Source organism: Triticum urartu, chromosome 3 (assembly GCF_003073215.2).
Source record: "Triticum urartu cultivar G1812 chromosome 3, Tu2.1, whole genome shotgun sequence".
NCBI lineage: Eukaryota > Viridiplantae > Streptophyta > Magnoliopsida > Poales > Poaceae > Triticum > Triticum urartu.
This window is the reverse complement of record NC_053024.1, coordinates 701,953,790-701,967,438: the sequence shown is the minus strand read 5'-3', so window position 1 is coordinate 701,967,438 and position 13,649 is coordinate 701,953,790. Positions and strand designations below refer to the sequence as shown.

Sequence of the window (13,649 nt, the reverse complement as noted above, 5' to 3'; positions counted from 1 at the left end):
CTGGCAATGGCGACATTTTTATGTTGTTACCTTGTTGAAGGCATTGTTCGGAATGCTCAGACCGATTCTTCAGGGTAAAAACCTAGATTCTAGCCTTGGTGGTTGGATCCGGTGATGGCGACGCTCAAGTGTCGCTCCCTTCCTGAAGGCATTACTGTTGAAGAACCTCGTCGTCCGTGTGGTGTCATGAGATGAATGGTGCAGATACGGTCATTTTTCTAGTTTGCCCATCGTGGATATGATCGCTTTGGGGCTTTTTTTCTTTTTTTTTCATCGCCTATGCATAGCTTTGGTCCTATATGACTTTGCTATTGCTGGCGTGTTTTTGTGTGCGTGAGTTTGTGTTGGCTGTGTGCATCTTAGCTATGCAGAGGCCGGGTGTGTGCTCATTGTGTTTGTATCCTCTTGATGCTACATTTTGAGTTAATAAAATCCACTCTTTGTCGAAAAAAGGGCATCTCCAAAGTCGACCCCCAAAACGAACACGGTATCCATCCGCGTCCTGGTCCATACCAGTCCACGGATAGTGATGCAGGAGCCGACTGTCCAACGTTGTTACCTAAATGTCCACCTCTATTTTTTGGCAGATCATCTGTCGCGCGTGGTGTCCGCCATGGACATCATTGGTAGGAGGACGTATGATACCTGGCTGCGGAGGGATCTTGGGAGGACGGCTGCGTAGTCCAAGGAGGCAGACGTGTTGGTGCAGGCAGCGAACGTCCTATGATGCTTGGGGAGCGGCTGGAAAGGTACAACGACGTCGTTGGACGAGGAGGGTCCAGATGCAAAGGAGGGGGAGGGGGAGGGGTAGGAACGGAGTGGAAGAAAGTTTGACAAAGAGGGGATTTGAGTGGGCCGAGGGTGTCGGAGTCCTATGTGGCGGTAGTCCGGACTCCCACAAACACCCCCCCCCCCCCCCCGCCCCCCCCCCCCCCCCCGTTTGCCTTCGGTTTGCGGGAAAATAGATGTCCAGACCGTTCCGCGAACCTATAGTGTACCGCTTTAGATGGCAAAATGGTTCCGGACCGCTCGGTCCGGGCACGATATGAGAGTCCGCATTAGAAATGCCCAAGTATTTCACCATTGGCGTAACCTGGAGGGAGTGCAACACAACATATGGTTGGGCGTAGAAACTCGGTAGAATATAGTCACTCGCTTCAGAACAAATGCAAAATGATGGTATTTTTCAAGTTTTTCAACAGATGTTAGGCGCGAACGAACCATATATGAAAAGTCAATACCGGTGAGTAAAGGACCCTCGCTTTAAATCTCGTCTTTCCAAGGACGACGTGTACCGGCCGGACGCGCTAGTGCAAATGTACCATCGATCGATCGGCCGGTTGTTGTCGGGGCCGTGGATTGACACGCGCCAGCTGACCGATCGATCAATCTCTGACCAGTGAAGACCGTATCCATGCTGGTTGGTCCCGGGCCAAACATCCATGGCATGGTACCATCAACCGGCTTTCTGTGATCCTCTCTATATCTATATAAACCAGCAAGCGGAAACGATTTCTTCAGCTACTTCTTGTTACTTGCTACGCCGATTGAGATCAGACTATTGATCATATATCAGCCTTGTGGCAAGGGAAGACGGCAACGGCGCAAGGCACAGCTGGAGTTGCTTCTTCTATGCTCCACATGGCGTTGCTCCTCGGACTCGTCTTCGCCTCCATCCTTACACGTAAGTCATCTCTCTCTCTCTCTCTCTCTCTCTCTCTCTCTCTCTCTCTCTCTCTCTCTCTCTCTCTCGTACGTGTTGCCTTAAAAATTGGGCTGCAGCGTCCAAGTATTAACTTGTGATCCGTAGAAGTAAACTACTGTTCGCACATACGCAACACGTACTGAATCCACTCCCATAGGGAGACCTTGCACATTCCTTATTCATCACAAATTGACAAGTGCATGCGCCCGTCTTTCTTTAAGATACTGGAAGAGTAATTCTCTGGGCCCTTGATTCATGCAAGCAAGCAAATTTTACAAGACAAAGCATGAAAAATTCAACGAAAAGCAACTAAAATTTGAAAGATATAAGACTTCAAAGAGCATACACCTCCGCACATGCCATGGCGAACAGGCGAAGAGAGCTGCTCATCGATATTATCCACTTGATATCAAATGATCCAAAAAGCTGCGAGAACGGACCCCCACCACCCGTGCTTCCTCTCTTTGTCCGGTCGACCAAGACTGGATATTAAGATATTTTTCATATTTTTATGGGATATTTTCATACCGAATATGACGTGGTTTCAGTCAACGGCCTCATCTACAATATTATCTTGCAAGATTTTGTAATGCATGAATATTCTGATTTTAAACAGCATTTCAGGTTTTCACAGTTTTACTTATAACAAGCCAACTGTGATTAGTCAACATATTATGCACCGAGAGAGGGGGAAATTCTTCATTTTATTTGCGGCAGGAACTTCACAACAATGATAATGTGAACATGCACCACCACACATGTCACACCTACACCAGCAGGCCTCTCAACCACCCACTAGAGCCGACGGACCATGGACACAAAACCTGAATATCACTTAATTCGCAACGAACACAATCCTCACGCGCGCACGCGAATTTGAGCATCAAGATTCAAACCCTAGTGATGGAGGCATGCTTCCCACAACTCCACCCCACCAAAGTGGTTGTTCTCGGAAATTCACTGTGGCACATGGGAGCATATGCTCCTGCCACCGAAAAATATATTTTAAAATGTCCAAAAAAAACAAAAATTTGGCACATACATCTCTACATTCTATGTGCGCATGCCAAGTTTCATGGAAACCCGACATTTTTTGTGGCTTGTGTAAAAAGTACAATAAAATGTATCGTAAGAAGCCCCTTTTAACACTGAATTTTATCTTTTTCACACGAGAGACAAAAATTGTCGTTTTTCATGAAATGACTTTCTGAACACATAGAATGTCGATATCTACGCATGGGATTTTTTGTCAGAATTTTGTGACATTTCAAAATATGTTTAAAACACATTTTAAAAACGAGGAGCATATACTCCTAGGTGCCAAAATGCCCCTCTTGGGAAAAAACTTATGGTGACAGTTCTGCAAATTTGCTTTTTTAGTCGGTTCCTTCGGACTCGATTCATTAAAAATATCAAAGAGGCTTGTTTGATTAATATGCGGAAACCCGGACGAAAACCGTTACAAACACACCCATAAGGTAGGCATCTTGGCCAACCTGGCTACCGATAAGATCCACACAGCCGGCCGTAGAGTGGATGTCGTTGAGGTTGCCTACAATGTTATCGTCGTCATTTCTCCATGAGCATGCGACTCTGACTTCATCGTGGATGACCTGCCAAGAGCACACAGAACCAAAAAACTATGGCAAACATTCGGCCAAACACGTAGACGACTAGACAATAACTTCGACTTCGATCATGAGCCTCGCAGGAGAAAGGAGCGCACCGTGCACCAACATAGCCCGACTTGCCAATCACAAGGCATCGTTCCGCCGCATCGCCTCGCGATGCTACAACTCCGACTTCACGCTCGGAGGCATGCCAAATAGTTGACGACGAAGGACATGCCATGACCATGTTCTTCTTGCCATCATCATCGTTGCCACACAACTGCATCCTTTTTTTAAGACACATAGTGCAAACAAGATAGAAGTACACATTTTGGTGTACGAAAAGTACACGTTTTGGAAATGTCCCTTCCAAATTTGTGACTCTGTCAAAACTTAATTAAGACTACGCACAGTTGCAGCAGCTTCGACACAAACTTCATGATGCGTGATAGCCTAGCTGACACGTACCATCACCCTGTCTGGCGTGAAATATATATCGCTAGCTGATAAATGCAACCGCGTGCTTATGGATATATCAGATTTGTGTGCTTGTGCATATAAGTATATATATGCGGCTATGCCAAGTGCCTTTAATTAGACGAACCATGTACATACATATATATACGTTCATATCTCCTTGGAATTTTGCATTCTGTATGATTGAGATGGACGGAGTACGAAGTGGACTATGTAACGGCCGTGTTACAGACGTTGGAACAGAAACTTTTATTCATTTTTTTTACAAATTTCCAATACACTTGCATGCAGTCAGTGAAATGTTGTGAGATTTTTTTTGTGCAGTCAGTGAAAGATTATTTTTGACTTTTTCCACACAAAAAAAGGCAAGCTCTGCCACTGGCTGCTAATATTTTTTTCGAGAGTACGCCAATGGCGTACCATATTTTTATAGAAGGCAGAAATTTAATATGTACAAGATACCATCATCGGATGCGAATATCCATGTCGGCAAACACCCACACCAACAAAAAACACAAGGTCACTCTCTCACAAATGGGTCTAAACCACCAACACCTAGCTGGCTGCTAATGTAGTGATGAGTACATTTTTTTGGACTAGTCAAGAAGTGCGACGCTGAGTGGGCCTTAGAAAAGAAGTGCATTGTGCTCTGAGTGGGCCGTAAAGCACTAGTACAGTCAAGTAGTCAACCCATTATGTTCTCCATCTTTCAAAAAAAAAACATTATGTTCTCCAACAATGTGTAGAACATTCCTCTATAAAGAAAAGTTAGCTATATGTACCAATCAAAGGCACTATGAAATAATGAAAAAAAAACAGCAGAAATTAGGAACTGGCAGGGGTACATCTAGTGATGGGTTGATAGCGGCCTGCCTCCAAACTGAGACAAGAAATTTCGAACCGTATCGACCTTCCCGCCATTTTGCGGATGCTTCCTCCTATGGTGCAACGATTGCATGCATGCGTCGTGAACAATCCACCGTCCGTATCCTACCATTTTTCAAGTGTCGCCAACAGCATGATAGCTAACAATCAAAGTTAACGGATCCTTCTACGCGATGCCAATGTTACGGTACATAATATTATGATTGCTTCTTCCTTGATTCTCTCTGCACGCTACTGCACACGTACGGTTCGGGTCCGTATAAATCAACAAACAGAGCAACGCCAACCATCGATCAAAACACAAGTGTGCACATTGATCTTCAGCTAGCTGTGGTTACAATTTGACACGTACTTCCATATACAATCAATCTGTAACGTGAGAACTATGGGGTCTACTTGTGCAGGAGCGGCCTCGGTGGGCGTGTGCTACGGCATGAGCGCCAACAACCTGCCGCCCCCGAGCACCGTCGTCGGCATGCTCCGGGACAACGGCTTCAACTCGGTGCGTCTCTACGCACCGGACAGTGACGCGCTGGCGGCACTCGCCGGCACCGGCATCGGGGTCATCGTCGGCGCGCCCAACTACGTGCTCCCCGAGCTGGCCGCCAGCGCGTCCGCGGCGGCCGCGTGGGTCCGCGCCAACATCGCAGCCCACCCGGACGTCTCCTTCCGGTACCTCACCGTGGGCAACGAGGTCGCGGGCAGCGACACGCAGTACCTCGTCCCGGCCATGGAGAACGTGCACGGCGCACTGGCCACGGCCGGGCTGGGAGACGCCGTGAAGGTCACGACAGCGATATCGCAGGCCACCATCGCGGTCCACGTGCCGCCGTCGGCCGGCGAGTTCGCGGACGAGTCCAAGCCGTTCCTGCTCCCCGTGCTGCAGTTCCTGGAGCGCACAGGGGCGCCGCTCCTGGCCAACCTGTACCCGTACTTCGTCTACACGTACAAGGCCGCCGGCGACATGGACGTGAGCTTCATGCTGTTCACGGCGCCGGGGACGGTGGTGCAGGACGGCGAGTACGGGTACCAGAACATGTTCGACGCGAGCGTGGACGCGGTGCATGCGGCAGTGGAGCGCCTCGGGGTGAGCGGCGTGGACGTGGTGGTGTCGGAGACCGGGTGGCCGTCGGCGGGCGGCGAGGAGGCGTCGATGGAGAACGCGAGGACGTACAACCAGAACCTGGTGGGCCACGTGGGGAAGGGCACGCCGCGGCGGCCGTGGAAGGTGGAGACGTACGTGTTCTCCATGTTCAACGAGAACCTCAAGGAGGCCGGCGTTGAGCAGAACTGGGGGCTCTTCTACCCCAGCACTGATAAGGTCTACCCCATCACCTTCGGCAAGTGAACTTGATTGAGTTCATGCGTCGTCCATCCATGTATGCGGCCTTGGTCATCGACGTGTATATACAGTATATATATTTATTGAGTGTGTATTTGTGTGGCCGACTTGGATAAAGTTCACGAAATTTGAAGAAAGTTTCGAAGTTGAAAAAAGTTCGCTCATCAATAAAAGGAAAAAAGGGGAAACGGAAATGAAAAGTTTGACAAAAACATGGAATTGGAAAATAATTCCAAATTTTAAAAAGGACGAGTAAAAAGCCTAAAAAGCCAGAATAATATAGAACAAACCCCGATTCAGAATAAACATAAAAAAGCATCCAAAGTTTCTAGTAGCTTTCCAAAACCGGTGTGCGCTGTTTTGTGAAGAATAGCCTAAAAATGTGCTTAAGGCCACAGCTGGGAGGAACTGCTCGCTAGTTGTAGTAGGCGTGAGTTCAAGAGCCTGCATGTTAGTTATTTTTTACTTCCCTCCTAAAAAACGTTATTTTTAGCCTTTGTTCATATTTCAAACCAAAAATTACTTGAAAAAACGAAAGCACGACTTTTTTTAACAATAACACGTATCCAAAAAATAAATATCAAAATCATATATCCAGGGAAACATTGATCATGCATTTGAAAAATATTAAACTTGCATAGAAAAATGTTTCTAGTGTATACAAAAATGTACAAATATGTATGAAAAAGTAGATGTCAAAATACATATTAGAAAAAGTTAATCATCTATTAAAAATATTTATGAATTGAAAACCAATTTCTACATAGTTTTAAAAAATGTTGATATCATTCAAAAAAATATTTCAACGTGTATTGGAAAATTGTTTAAACTTATTCAAACAAAAGTTTAAAATATGTGTTTCGAAAATGTTTATCGTGCATAAAAAAATATTTCAGGTGTATACGAAAAGTGTACAATGTGTATTATTAAAAAAGTGGATCTTAAAACATATACTTCATAAAAACGTTTATCATGTATTTGAAAAATGTCTCACGTGCACAAAATGTGTATTTATACGATAAAAATGTACGATGCGTATTAAAAAAGGAGACACTAAAATATATTTTTGGAAAAAACTAAATCATGTAGTTGAAATTTTACAATATATATACAAATTTTTTCATGTTTTGTAAGAAAATGTTCAATCCATATAAAAAATGTTGACATAATTTGTTTTTCAAACCTATTAATCCTATATTTTGAAAATGAAAAAACGTGTTGCTGTTTTATGATAAAAACATAAAAATATGTATGGAAAAAATAGACATGTGCTGAGAAAATAAAGAAACAAAACGGAAGCCAAATAAAAGAATGAACAAAAGAACAAGAACTGGAAAAGCCCAAAACAAAATCAAAGAAATTGATGCAAAGCAATAGTAGATAGTGAAAAATGAATAAAATAGATGAAAACTGAGAAAAGGCAAAGGAAACATAATTTATAAAGAAATAGAAAAAAACAGAAAACCAATTTAAAGAGATTAAAAACACTGTGTAAACCAAAGAAACCCGTTCAAAATAGAGAAAGATACAAAATACAAAGTAAAAAAAAGTAAGGGAAAATCAATAAGACCGGGGCAGTAAAGAAAATATATACAAAAGAAGAAGAAAACTCTACACCGACGAGCAAGTGAGCGAACGCAGCAACCGAGCGAGAAAACATTAATGGACCAACCCATACATGCAGGCGCCAGCGGCGAGCCAGAGCTACACCTCGCAACAGGCGAGACATACCTCTAGCGAGCCCTAGACATACATGACCTCTCGTTAGCCTCTCGTAGATTCTCGCTGGCAGCCCTGCAAGGAGGCTTCAGGTCCCATAGGATGCCGGCGGGAAGGCTCATTAGAGTTCACAACGGAGGCCTGTCCTAGTAGCGTGTCGATGTGGCTGGAGGCTAGCAGGGATGTAGTGGAACGACATTTGGGTGCTGGAAACCTTCATTTGTCACAGACACTACACTAACATCATTACCTTTCCAATTTATTATAACCAAAACATCTATAGAAATTGTTACTCCAGATGGTAGTTTAAGACATCTATAAAATAAAATATCTTTACTCCTTAGAAATTTTGGTTACCCCCTCTCCCTTCTCCTCTGCTATTGAGACATGGCACTTTAAGAAATTGCGTAGGGAAAAGGTTAGAGGGTGTTTGTTTCCAGGGACTTAAAAAAGTCCCTATAAGTCCCATCTAAACCAAACAGGAGGGACTTATAGGGACTTAAAGTGAGCATTTGGAACTTATGAAATAAGACTCTTAAGGAGGGCATTATAGGGACTTATAGTTATAATATGGTCTTATAGAGACTTATAAGTCCCAGGAACCAAACAGGTAGGGACTTTTTAGGGACTTGAGACTTATAAGTTGGGACTAAAAAAAGTCCTAGGACTTATGAACCAAACAGGGCCTCAGTTACATGGCAAAAATAGATTGGCAAAGGTGTTAAACTTTTTGCCATAACGAAGAGTTTAACGGGTCTGCCATGGTAAAAAAAAAATCTGTTTATGGCATGGCGAAAGTTGAATTTATGACATGGCAAACACTATATTGGAGACATGGCGAAAGCTATAAACACTTTTGCCATTGCGAAAATATAAACGTATAAAACTTGATATGGTATGATTGAATGAATTGCCAATTTTTATGACCCCTAGACATGCTTGTGCAAATTGGTTGCCAACCTTGTGTGTCAAAAAGTTTTTTAAAAAGTATGGTGCACTTGTGTAAGTAACTAAAATGCAATGTGTCATAACAAATTGCCATTTGTTATTGAAAATGAACATGTTTTTTATCTACATTTGCCATGACCCATACACCAAAGTATTAAGAAATTGCCATGTGTATTGTACTTTGTTTTCCTAAAACTGCTATCAACCTTATAACACAACACCAAAAGCGAAAATATATATTAATTTGCCATGCGACTAGTTTGCAAAATCAAAAGATTTCCTGGGACGTTACAAAGATTATACACAATGTAAGTGGATTTTTTTGCCATGTGGACATTACAAAATCAAGTATTTGCGATGTTTGTGTAAAAACATAACGTAAGTGAATTTGCCAAGCGACCACATATGGATTTGCCTTGTTATGAACAAATTACATGAACTTCCTACAAATTAATGCATAATTGCCATCTCCACCGTCTTTTTTGTAAAACTGATGGAACATTTTAATATGGTGCATCTATACCCTTATATAGTGTGCAAATAACTTTGAAAGATGGTCATTGGATGAAGGCAATCCGACGGTGCAGAGATGGCAAATCCGAGCACTACTGGCCGTTGGATATTATCTACATTTCACCAGATTTTGCCACATGTACAATTTAGAAGACTCCATGGTTGAACTTAAGCATAATGCAAAAATCTCAAAACACAAGCACTTCTCCTTTGTTCTAAAATCTTCTGTATCATAATTGCCTAATTTTTTTCTACATGAATTGCCATTATTTATTTTTACTTTATGCTTTACAAAGCACAATTTTATGAATCTTAAAATAGATTACTCCCTCTCTCCCAGTTTACAGGGCGTGTGCGTATCCCTAGGTCGTCAATTTAACCAACCTAATACAAGTCATATATTACAAAAAATATACCAATATAAACTTTAGATGTTCTATTTTCAAACGCTATAATTTTTGTGTTATATAGTTCATATTAGGATGATAAAATTGACAACCTAGATATACGCACAGGACTTATAAACTGAAACGGAGGAAGTAGCTTTTTTGTTAAAACTAAATGATTTTGAATGAGATGAACTATAAGAATTAAATGAACATCTACATCATGCATAAATGACTCAAAATTTACATGCTATATATAATATGGTATTTATTCATAATTTGGTTGCCAAATCTCATGTGTGCAATGCACGTGTACCTTACTAGTAGTAGTAGCATGGGAACAAAGATTGATAGGAAAAACATGTCAAAAGGAGAGATCTCGGAGGCCATACTCCTTGTACTCGAAGTCGGCGTTGAGCACCACCTCCGCACCCCCGTGTCCATCCTTGTCCACCGTCGGCAGCACCGCTTCTGCTATGCCGTCCATGTCCACCAGTGCCTCCATCACCTACGAGATGTCGACCTCGCCCAAATCAACTACTTGTCGCAGCGGGGACCGCAAGCAGGGTAGCGATGAACGCCATCGTCGAGAGAAGCCGCCTCCGCATCCCTGCGTACGCCCTTGCCCACAACGCCGCCTCCGCGTCATCATCCATGACCTCGCATGAAGCCACGAGAGGGATCCCCACATGCAGTCGCCGACGTCCGCCTCTACATTGTCTCCGCCGTCGCTTGATTGTCGTAGCCTAAATCGATGGAGTGGGGGACGGGGTAGAGAAATGGGGGAGGCTCTAGGAAAGGGGAAAGCGAATACAACATATTGGGGGGCATTCGCGACGGCTACCCCTTCCCCCGAACAAAAAAGGGCTAACGTGGCCAATTTCCTCTTCTTCAGGAGCGTTCGCCGCCAAAACATAAAAATATGAAGAAAAAAGACATGCACATAGACATATATTATAGTATATGTACACATACAAAATTTCATGAACACATGTTCATATGTGAGGTACACAAAAAAAAGATAAATACACAGACTAAAATGAGCTTTTCCTTTGTTGTATTTGAAGACGCTTTATACATACTTGAAGAATATGCATATGTATTTGTAGAAAAAAGTTTGACATTTTTTGAAACTTTAAATATTTTATTATGATTTTGTTTTTGAAAAAAAGGTTACAACGCGGCACTCAAGGAGGAAGATGTCGGTTTTGAATTTCGACAGATCAAAACAATACCTGAACAATTACTATTTCTGAAACAACACATAATTTTCACAGAGAAAAGTCGCTACTGGGTGCGCACAGCGTGGTGTCAGTTGTCACGGCTGCTACCTCACCTGCGGGGAGCAGCAGGAACTGGAGGCACGAACCAAACAGGGTGACCGCCGGCGGCATGCCTGAAGACGGCTTTCCTGGAGGCGACGCCGGTCCGGAGCTCGTGCACCCCGCTCTCGTACCTGGAGCACTCCTCCACGTCGTCTCTGTCCTCATCCATGGCGTCGAACTCGGGCGCGAACGACTTGAGCACGTAGTAGATGCGGCCGGGCTCCATGCACTGGTACTCCCGCGTCGACACGCGCCTCCCGTGGTTGATCCCCACCAGCAGCGCCACGTCGTCGCCGATGTCCTGCAGCTCGCGCCACCTGTCCTCGCGCTCGTCGACGGCGAACACCTTGAAGCGCCGCGTCCGCAGGGCGTTGCCGTCGGTGAAGATGGCCACCGTGCTCACCACGAGAAGGCCGCCGTCGTCGCGCTCGGCGAGGTACCTGGCGCCCTCGTAGTAGGCCTGCTGCCGGAACGTCTCAGTGTGGAACTCCACGCACCGCTTGAACTCCCACGTCATGACCGGCCCCGTCACGAGGCGCGGCTTCAGGGTGCGGCGGTCGCCGTTCGCCGGCGGCTCCCAGGCCTCGATAGACCCATCGCCGCGGGTGATTGTGTAGAAGGCGCCGTCGTGGTGGATGATGTCCTGGTACCGCGTGGACGGCGACGTGCGCAGCGACATCCAGCACTTGTCGCCGGGCCTTGCGAACGCCAGCCCGGAGCCGCCGCTGTGGATCACCATCACAGTGAAGCTCTCCCGCCGGTCTCCTCCCGAGACGGCGAGCGCGGCCTTGTGGAAGAACTCGTCTTGCATGGCCTGGATCGGCACCGTCTCGGGAGGCGACGGCCGGATCTTCTTGTTACACTACCGGAATAACCTTATACGCCTACGGCCTTATCTATGCCGACGGCTGCCGTAGGCATAGATGGAGCTATGCCGACGGCCCGGGGAATACCGTCGGCATAGAAAAGTCGTCGGTATACTTCCATCTATGCCTACGGCAGCCATAGGCATAATAAGGCCGTCGGCATATATCGATCTATGCCTACGGCAGCCGTAGGCATAGTTAGGCCGTCGGCATAAAGGTGGCCCTCGTGGCCCGGGGACAGACGGCGGGCTGACGCCGTCAAATCTATGCCGACGGCCCTGACGGTGGCCGTCGGCATAAATATCATATGTTTTTTATTAGGAGCTGCCACGTGACAGAGCTATGCCGACGGCAAAGCCGTAGGCATAGCCACGCCACGTGGCACCTCCTGGTAGCCCCTGGCCAAGAACTATGCCTAGGCATAGATATCATCTGTTTTTTATTTTAAATTATTTTTTGTTTTTAAAAGTTAAATTTGACTAATTTAAATTTAACTTATCTAAACTTAAACATACACAAATTATACATCGACTTGGGGTAGAATTATCCATAGATTATGAATATATAGTTTGTTTTTGTTTTTGAGTATGTTAGAAATGTGACCTCATGTGCTTTTGCATATAGGTCCTTATAATTTGTTAACATCATAAGTAATTGATACTTGGATCGATTTTGACAAATTTTATATGGTTTTTATCAGAAACTTGAAAGGATTCTGTTGCTATACTATTTTACAAATTTGAAAAAACATAAATCATGTTTGCTTCAAATTTACAAAAAACACACTTTTGTTTTGAATTTTTTGTAAATTTTTCATTCCTTGGCCAATCGAGACAAATTTTATATCTACATCCATCAGATTGTTTCATGGATTGTGGTGGCAGGCGCAAACACCCGACAACCGGCTCCGGAGTGTGACTCCTTCACGGACGGCGATGCTGTCGGCACTTGGAGGGGGAAAACGGCCACGTTGGGTCGACACGGAGGGAATCTTATGGTGGGTTTGGCCCAAACCTTGTTCTCAAGTGTTCCTATAGGCTGACCTATCATAACCAGGTGAAAACATCCATTGGTCAAATCCCGTCTGACGAAAGTCAAAGGCGTAGATCTCCGGGTCAACTGGTCCAGGGTTAGGCTAGTTGGGGGCCTTCGGGGGGTAGCAATGCCACCAGAGCATTACGATGGGTCCTCGTACATGTTTTAAGGTGTGGTGGCATGTCTGAAGAGACAATACGTGGCTCCGGTGTGAGGTCCCCACCCCTCACGGATGACAATAAAATTGAAATAATCCCTCTATGGTTTTGGCGTTGCATGAATATTTTTGAACACTCGGAGCATGATGAATTCATGAAACTTTTACACAGTGTAGACACATGTGAAACAATCGAAATAATCCTCGTGTAAAAAACTCATGATTTTATCGCGCTCCGAGTATTTAATAATATTCACGCCGCATCGTTACCGCGGAACGTCTACTACCATGTCATCGCCGTCCGTGAGGGGGGCCACACCCCGGAGACGCGTGTCGCCTCTTCGGATATGACACCACACCGTACGGCATGTATGAGGTCCCGGTGCAACGCTCCGGTGGCATTGCTACCCCCAGGACCCCCGTCCCGCCTAACCATGTAGCGTTTGACCACGGGATCTAGCCCTTTCACTTTGCACGAACAGGCTTTGACTAGTGGAACTCTCCACCCGGTTGTGTTAGGTCAGCCCATAGGAACACTTTGGAGCAACATCCGGGTCAAAGCCACAGCAAGATCCCCTCCGTGTACACCCGACGCGTCCGTTTCCCCCCTCCAGGTGCCGTCGGCGGCTCTGTCCGTGAGGGGGGACACACCCCGGAGATGCGTGCCGGGCGTTTGCAACC

The 13,649-nt window shown here is 45.2% G+C and overlaps 1 protein-coding gene across 1 annotated transcript; it reads left to right on the top strand.

Moving 5' to 3' along the window:
- Window positions 1–1,560: 1,560 nt before the first annotated feature.
- LOC125546024 (lichenase-2-like) lies at window positions 1,561–6,193 on the top strand. The gene is made up of 2 exons (XM_048710102.1): window positions 1,561–1,684; window positions 5,082–6,193. The coding sequence occupies exons 1-2, from the start codon at window positions 1,633–1,635 to the stop codon at window positions 6,023–6,025; spliced, it is 996 nt and encodes a 331-aa protein (XP_048566059.1). The 5' UTR covers window positions 1,561–1,632; the 3' UTR covers window positions 6,026–6,193.
- The last annotated feature ends 7,456 nt before the right edge of the window (window positions 6,194–13,649 follow it).